Below are 8,632 nucleotides of genomic sequence, written 5' to 3' on the forward strand. Positions count from 1 at the left end.
TTGTTATATCAATACTTTGCTGAATATAAGAAGTTTGGCGTTAGATACCTTGACAGTTCTTCAATTAGTTCGAAATAACAGTAGCTCAACAGTATTGCTGTGTTGTGTTGCTAGTCTGGGAAATCTATTCAAAATTAAGGAAAACAAAGCGATTGATAAAGAAACAGAATGCAATTTTATATTTCATTCCGGTTTTAGATATCCTAGAGTTCAGTTGCTAAATGCAGTCAAATATACCGCTGAGATAATTAAAATCCGTTAAAACATGAAGAGTTCTAATCGGGAAACTGATATTCCAAAGTACGGTTTGAAACTGAAATTAAATCATGAATATCCCGAAGATAGAACTCAAGCATACGTTCCTAGTCTACGTACAATTTTTACTCTTTTTCCATTAATTATCAGGTAACGTCTCAATAGAAATATTTTTTCAAGATTTTCATTCATAGTTATTTCTAGGTACATATTCTTCTATTTGAAATGTAAAATAAGTGGCAAGACCATTATTATGGATTATGTTCATCCTAAAAGAGCTAAACGTATTTATGGTAAGCAGAATTTTTCATATTCCTTGTATAGAATTTTTTAATGAAAGAATTAGGGAAATAGTTGTATTGTATCCAAAGAGTAAACTAATAGATTTTCTTGTCAATGAAATCATATCCTGATTGAAAGTAAAATCTTTTTAAGGTGTTCCTCTTGGAGGAATAGGTTCAGGTTCTATTGGCAGAGGTTATAAGGGGGAATTCTGCAGATTTCAGATGAAACCAGGTCTCTATGAATGGAAAACAGTAGAAGCAAACCAATTCATAGTAACAATAAAAGATGAACATCAGAAAACTATATTCCACAGTTTATTATCAACATATCCGTAAGTGTTCTATTGAAACTATTGAGACTTTCTTGTGTGAGAATTGCAATCATTCAATGCTGTATTATGAAAATGAAAAGGGTTTACATCAATGATATCACTAGCATTCATTGTGAAAACTTGATTTGAAATAACAATGAAGGTATACAATATAGTTTCATTTCATCAATACCATATTGTGAATGAGTAAAATGAATAACAGAGTCTGAAGTTGGACTAAGTTCAACAAACATTTTTTTTCAAATGCTGATTTTATTATAAAATTATCATGGAGATAATCGATGTGGATTGTATTGTTTGATACCTATCTCAAAATCAGTGAAAAATCTAGATTAGATGAAGTTGAATGATATTGAGTCATACTTTGACTAATTATTTAGAATTGAATTGTTATATCCATTAAGTGAATAATTTCAAAAACTATAAACTGAGAATAATGGATTAAGCATAAATAGACTCATAAAATTCCACAGGTATGAAGTCAATACTAGATAACCTTTGGTCATTAAGTTAAGGTCATAGCAATCTGGTTTAGTTTTTCCTAAACATATCACTCACATTACATAGAATGTTGGCTGATAAGAGTAGTTTGTTATCTTATTCTTGTTCATAATCATGAAGAGTAGCAAATTTTACTTAAAACCTTATTATTCCAAAGCCTTAAGGAATTTTATTGTAGGAAAAAAACTTTGAGCTCTTGGAAAAGTTTGATTGAAGCTGATAAATGTAAATATACAGGCCTGTACCCAAGAAGTTGGACAGAATACGATATTTCAGAATATGGTGTCAAATTACTTTGTAGACAAGTGTCGCCCATAATCCCTAATAATTATAAGGTATATAATTAAAACATATCTATGTTTAATGATTAATTAATGAATTAATGCTAGGATTCCACATTGCCATGTGCTGTTTTCGAATGGAATGTTGAAAATGTTTGTGACACCGACAGGACTGTAACGATTGCTTTCACTTTCAAAAATGGAACAGGAAACAAGAAAGAAGATAAATTATGTAAATACTACATTACTTCTATTGCAATAAAATTACATTTAATAATAAAAGAAGTTTTCAGTATATTTTACAATCAAAAGTATATCAAGGTAATAGGCTAACTGACAATATGGTTAATATTGTCCTATATTGATATCCTGACGTTGATTTGACAAAAATGCGAAAAAAAACTCAAATCAAGACCATTTTCATTTGGTGAGAAAATAACTTACCGGATATTAATTTGCAGTTATTTGAATTTTGTTCCGAGTGACATTACTGGTGCTGACAATTTTTAGTGTTATTTTTTGGGAAATATTAAAGCTAATTGAAAATATCCAGTTTTTTTCATTCAAGAGGATTGTCAGATAGCCTATTCTATAGTTAATGGTTAAAGAAATAATTGAAGTTGATTTCAGCTTCAAGTCACTCCAAAGCCTTCAGTGTTGGGGGCACTGATGGTGTCATTTTGTATCACACAGTCTGTGGTATGCCAGCTAGCTATGTATTGGCAACAGAAGCAGGTAAAGGCAGAGAAATTTCGAAGTGCCTTCATTTCGATCCCAATTCCAGTGGTTCGGAGCCTTGGTATCAATTGAAAAACGATGGAAAGTTCCAGAAACACGCGGACTCTAATACGAAGATAATTCACGGAGAGATGGCTTGTGGCCTTGCGGTAAAACTGACAGTAAAACCAACTGAAACAGAAGTCATCAAATATAATTTGGTTTGGGATATACCGTTGATAAATTTTCCCATGAAAGCGAAGAAGTATTACAAAAAATACACTGATTTCTTTGGCCGTGAAGATGCAGCCCTGAAGATTTCTCAGTATTCTTTTCAAAACTACAGACAGTGGGAAAAAGATATTCATGCATGGCAGAGTACAGTTTTAAATGATAGGTGAGCGGTCAAAAATTCTCCCCTTACAAAGTTGTAAGTCAATTTTTTCATGCTTTAGTAATATCCCAACATGGTTCAAAACTGCTGTATTCAATCAGTTATATTTTGTGAGTGATGGTGGAAGTATTTGGCTTACTTTGGACGAAAAGGAGAAGGAAGCATTACCAGAAACAGATCCAAGGTATGTCGAGTTATTTTAAAGTTTAAAATTGAGTTATAGTTGAGATATTTGCTTTTTCTTGAATCTGCTTGTAAAGGGTGTTTTTTTTAGGGCTATAGAACTTTATATTGCAATAAAACAACGATGGATTATTCGATTGACATGAATTTTATTTATCCGCAAGATAATCTTGTGGCATTACATTTTAAATATGATTTTTGGCATATAACTCCACGGCTGGCTCGGATGTAGTCCAATCTGGACGTCCAATTTTCGATGACTTTTTCCAACATTTGTGGCCGTATATCGGCATAACATTGCAAATGTTGTCTTCCAAATGGTCAGGGTTTGTGGCTTATCCGCATAGACCAATGACTTTACAAAGCCCCACAGAAAGTAGTCTAGCGGTGTTAAATCACAAGATCTTGGAGGCCAATTCACAGGTCCAAAACGTGAAATTAGGCGGCCACAAAACGTGTCTTTCAATAAATCGATTGTGGCACGAGCTGTGTGACATGTTGCGCCGTCTTGTTGGAACCACAGCTCCTGGACATCATGGTTGTTCAATTCAGGAATGAAAAAGTTAGTAATCATGGCTCTATACCGATCACCATTGACTGTAACGTTCTGGCCATCATCGTTTTTGAAGGAGTACGGACCAATGATTCCACCAGCCCATACACTTGAGGATTAGCTTCACTCCAAATGCGGCAGTTTTGTTTGTTGACGTAGCCATGCAACCAGAAGTGCGCTTCATCGATAAAATGGACGTAGTGAACAGTAATGCCAACTTAAAGTTATATACCTCGAAAAAAACACCCGTTACATTGTTTTGAATTTGTCATTTTTGTGATTATTTGTTCATACTAAATCTTCATAGCCAATAATGAACTTTTGGAATATCACTTGAGGTGATGAAAACAAAAACCAGCGAAACTTGATACTTTGCACCTCAATGTCATTTATCTCTCTCTTGGAAATTTTTTTTCAGGAAACGGAAAAGCATATCAAAATAAAAAAGCATAAGGTTCAATTTTTCGTCTTGCCATACATGCCACTATTTATTGTCACTGAATTTACAATTTTTTTTGAAAATAGAATAAAAGATTGAAATAGATGATCTCTTTTTCGCGAGGCGTTGTCAGCCAATTTTTTTGGTGCATCTTCTTGAGGATTTCCTCAGAAAATAGAATGTTCTTTATTCTAAGGGGATTGCGGTGTTTCATCCCGGAACCACTGATGGAATCGCCAGTATTGCAACTCAGTGGTCCCTGCCATATACACGCTCCGTATCCATATAAGAGTGTGGTGATTTTGTCATAGATCGGTTGGGTTTATGTCCCAAGCAGTGCCCTTCTCCCGAAAATTGCTCGGCCTTCGACGCGATCTCTCTATTTTGTTTTTTATTCTAAAGCTCGAAGTTGAATGATAACATGATTCTACACAAAATGTTTTTCGTTATTAGAAGAACATATGGCAGGTATGCTTACCTGGAAGGACACGAGTATAGAATGTACAACACCTACGATGTTCACTTTTACGCTTCTTTTGCGTTGAGCATGAATTGGCCACATCTTCAAAGCATAATACAATACGAGATGAAGGATATGGTGTTCGAGGAAATTCCTGACAAGGTAACCATGCTCTTTGATGGAGAGAGTGTCGAGAGGAAAGTTGTGAATACAATTCCCCATGATATTGGAAATCCAGGTTAGTGGTACGCTATTTAAGTGTTTTTTGAAGAACCAGTAATACAGTGCATTGTTGGAGTAAAATCGCAAGAATTTTCATTTTATAACATAAAAGGGGAACCCTTACATGAAGTTTTTCGTTGAAATAATGTGTATAGTTGGCCAAACTGTTATGTCTATTTTTGAAGTAATGCATTCGACCTAAAATTGTATATTTAGAACTACTAGCCATTGACAACAATATCGGTGGACTAAGAAGAGTGCAAGTAATTTTGATTTGTATGAAATAGACCGATTTATGGAACTCAACACCTGGTAAATATGAAGATTTGGTGCCACATATGTACTCATTGCTTTTGTAAAATTTATAGCTTATATTTAGAACGAAGTTCCTTGCGATGAAGACTTTCACATTACAAAGAGAATTGAATATCATTTAAAAAATTTTAAATAAATTTTAGCCAAATATCTTTGATTCAAGGTGAAGAACCTTTTGTCCTCCCCAATGCTTACAACATTCACGACGTGAGCGAATGGAAAGATTTGAACTCAAAGTTTGTCCTGCAAGTTTTTCGAGACGCTTGGCTTACCCAAGATGGAAAAGTCAACGAAGTTTATCTCAGAGATATGTACGATGCTTGTTACATAGTCACCATGAATCTCTTAAAATTCGATACTGACAAAGATGGTCTCATAGAGAACAACTCTAAGCCTGACCAAACATACGATACTTGGACCATGACTGGACCCAGGTAAGAAATCCAAGCTTTGGGAATATCTTGTTAGTACATAAAAAAAAATTGTAGTGCCTATTGTGGAGGACTGTGGCTGGCATCACTGTTTGCCATGGTAAAAATGGCTGAACGCCTAGGCAAAGAAGAAGATTCCAAAACATTCCGCGACCTGTTGGAAAAAGGAAAAAATTCCTTCGATAATAAACTTTGGAACGGTATTTATTACAATTTCGACTGTTCAGAAGATGAGAAGAAATCTATAATGGCTGATCAGCTGTGCGGCCATTGGTATTTGAGAAGCAGCGGATTCAATTACGAAGTGAGTAGTTCAAAACGCATAAAAATGAGGTTAGGTACAGTGATACATAGAGATGAGCGATACCGTGATTTCTAGATCACGTTGTGAAACGTGAACGTTACTTTATGATATCAGTGATCACTGTTTAGGTTGCTTGTTATTAATATTTGTATGAATCACCCGAACCTTAGTTCGTTTATCTTTGCAACTCGAATTAGTCACTCTTATCATTCAAAGCAAAATTAATGAAAAATTATTATGAAAACATCCATTTTTCTTACATTTTCAACTCTTTTCCTTATTTCAGATTAAGTAAGGAACGTAACAGAAGGATATCGATTTTTCAAATGTTTCCTCAAATTTGAAGAGGTGGTTTTGAAAGATAATTTCAACTTGCATAAATTACAAGTAGCATAATTTACATCAACTTGTGTGAAGAAAGCCCAAAGATTGCTGGTCTTTCGCCTGTTATTATTCTTTCGCCTATTATTATTATGTCTCTGACGTGTTTCCGTTTATTTTTTATAATACATAGTACCATTTATTGCTTCGGTCGGCAACTTCAATATAGAAAGAATTTCTTTGGGGTTGTTTATCAAAGATAAGCATAAAATTAGAATTTTATTGCCACCACCAATTATGAATTAATTCAGTAGTTATTATTTGTTTGTAGCAAGAATTTATTGTTTAACTAGTACTACAAAAATACTTCCTAAAGCAGGCGAAGTTGCCTGCTGGGATTGTCATAAAAATATGCAATTATGTTAGTCGAAAAACGTTCCGAAGCAATAAAAACATTAGGCTGCCTTCATAATTTACGACTGCAACGAACGATGATATGCCCTGAAAAGATCTGTGAAATGTTCAAACTGTGATCCCGTCACGCTCTGTATTCGTTTTTCGGAACCGTGACTACCTGTGACATTCTGATATCAGTGATTAAATCACAGTTCGTGAAATATCGCTCATCTCTAGTGATACATTCATTTTTTTAGGTATTTCCGGAGGAGAATGTTCGCAGTAGCCTGAAAACTATTTATGCCAATAATGTGCAATCTTTTTGTAATGGAAATATGGGAGCTGTAAACGGATTCATTCATGGAGACCAAGATCATTTTACAATACAGAGTTTGGAAGTATGGCCTGGTGTGACCTATTCCTTAGCTTCCACTATGATATTCGAGGTATTTGTTTAATTTAATTATGTTTTTCTACATTCATGCAAAAAGCAAAACTTTATTGACTTATATTTAGTGGAAAAAGAAGTTCTTTATTGCACTAGTGCAATAAAGTTTTTAATGCACTCATCTGTCATTCTACTTCAACGTGCTGTCATCATGGCAAACAAATATTTCAGCCTGAATAGAAATAACGATGTACAGTTACCAAGTACTAGTACGTTCACAGCAGTAAAAAATCAAGAAGTGGATTTAAAAAGTACATCACTACGAAATATTCATATTGAAAATTGCACCAATTGTTCATTCACTTTCAACATTGAGGGTAAAAATAAAGTTTGAGTTAAATTGTTCGTAACGTATTAGTTCCTGTTTCAATGCAAATCGATATTAATAATAAAGCATTCAAGTTGCGCTTTTCATTTTCCTACACCTAGTGCCGCACCTCAATAAATCATTTTTTGCTTTTTGCATGAACGTAGAAAAAATTTTGTATGCAACTCGTGCAAAAATTGTTTATTGCACGTCGAGTGCAATAAACATTCACTTTTTGCACTTGTTGCATAAATAACTATTTATTAATGTTTTTCATCGCCTTTTTCGTTTCAGGGTATGATAGCTGAAGGATTTAAGACTGCAGAAGGGATGTACAATGCAATGACTGACATGTTTGGACTTGCTTTTGACTATCCAGAAGCTATTTATGCTCATAAAAACTATCGTTCTATTGGTTATATGCGACCTCTAAGTATATGGTCAATGTTACTGGCTTACCAGAAGAGTCAAGTGAAAAATTAATACGTACGAGATATTATATCAACGTAATTTTAAGATTAAGAATCATAATGTTTAGTTTTAAATGGGCACATTTATTATTTGAATCTCCGTATTATTTTATCTACAAAGTATTAAATATGTGTTTTTTTTAATGTGATTTTTTTTTAATCGTGATTATTATAAATTCCTCAATATGTCTACCCAGCAGTATGGAGTTCAGGAACACAGCTCTACGTTTGGAGCATAAGTTGATCTAATCTAATTTCTTACAAATCAACTAGACCAAAGAGAATATATAATTACGATCATCATGGGCTTTAAGCAGTCAGCTGACGCAAAACACGTAAAAATCCTACTGAAAAAATGGGAATCCATGGCAAAGACCTTGAGCTCACCAAGAAACAATATGTTCAAGGGAATGAGAAAAAAATTTCATATGAAACAACAAAAACTGGAGTTCCACAAGGCACGGTTCTGGGTCCATTATTATACCTAATTAACCTGGTATATGTACTGGATGTTTGCACACAATAATGTTCTAGTCGAAAAAACCCTACATAAGAAGATGAAACTAGTCTTGGAAAAGTAGCGGAACCTCAGCAATCACATTTGGTCTCCAATTTCAAAATTTTCCCAATGGATATGCTCTCTCGCAAAATCCAAACGCGCCCTTCGATGGGCTGGGGTAAGAGCTGGGCCTCTTGCCGCGACACGAGGCCTTAAATCATATTCTTTGAGGCGATTTCTTATTGTCTGAGTGCTAATTTGCACCCCATGAGTTTGCTCAAGCTGATTTTGAAGGAGGCGAGCGGTTGCAAACCGTTGTCTCAACGAAGAAACTCTCAAGTAACGTTCTTGAATGGCAGTTGTTACCCGTGGTCTACCCTGTCCTGGTCTTGGGACATTCATACCTGTCTCCCTGAATCGCTGCAACATTCTGGACACACATGTATGGGACACTCCAAACCTTTCTGCAATTCGTGTGTATGTCCACCCTCACCCTTCTTCTCGCAAAACTACCGCTTGG

At 34.7% G+C, this 8,632-nt stretch overlaps 2 protein-coding genes across 2 annotated transcripts in view; one reads left to right on the forward strand and one right to left on the reverse strand.

The window, feature by feature from the left end:
* Positions 1 to 90: 90 nt before the first annotated feature.
* On the forward strand, positions 91 to 7,757 carry LOC123688591 (non-lysosomal glucosylceramidase). The gene is made up of 12 exons (XM_045627179.1): positions 91 to 405; positions 460 to 548; positions 691 to 871; positions 1,551 to 1,707; positions 1,762 to 1,885; positions 2,284 to 2,767; positions 2,826 to 2,948; positions 4,393 to 4,637; positions 5,100 to 5,370; positions 5,425 to 5,671; positions 6,646 to 6,834; positions 7,438 to 7,757. Exons 1-12 carry the CDS (start codon positions 266 to 268, stop codon positions 7,624 to 7,626), a joined length of 2,439 nt encoding a protein of 812 aa, XP_045483135.1. The 5' UTR covers positions 91 to 265; the 3' UTR covers positions 7,627 to 7,757.
* The window catches only part of LOC123688603, a 28,363-nt gene continuing 22,159 nt past the window's right edge, over positions 2,429 to 8,632 (reverse strand). The window contains exon 5 of the mRNA XM_045627194.1: positions 2,429 to 2,562. The gene's annotated coding sequence lies outside the window, so the exon portion shown is untranslated. The remainder of the gene's footprint in view (positions 2,563 to 8,632) is intronic.

Source organism: Harmonia axyridis, chromosome 1, assembly GCF_914767665.1.
Source record: "Harmonia axyridis chromosome 1, icHarAxyr1.1, whole genome shotgun sequence".
Lineage (NCBI taxonomy): Eukaryota > Metazoa > Arthropoda > Insecta > Coleoptera > Coccinellidae > Harmonia > Harmonia axyridis.

Bases quoted from the DNA above. Each gene is read 5' to 3' on its own strand.
- LOC123688591 (XM_045627179.1), top strand. From the start codon at position 266: ATGAAGAGTTCTAATCGGGAAACTGATATTCCAAAGTACGGTTTGAAA. The intron at 1,886-2,283 runs GTAAATACTACA...AGTTGATTTCAG, and splicing joins CAAGAAAGAAGATAAATTAT to CTTCAAGTCACTCCAAAGCC. The intron at 5,672-6,645 runs GTGAGTAGTTCA...TCATTTTTTTAG, and splicing joins GCAGCGGATTCAATTACGAA to GTATTTCCGGAGGAGAATGT.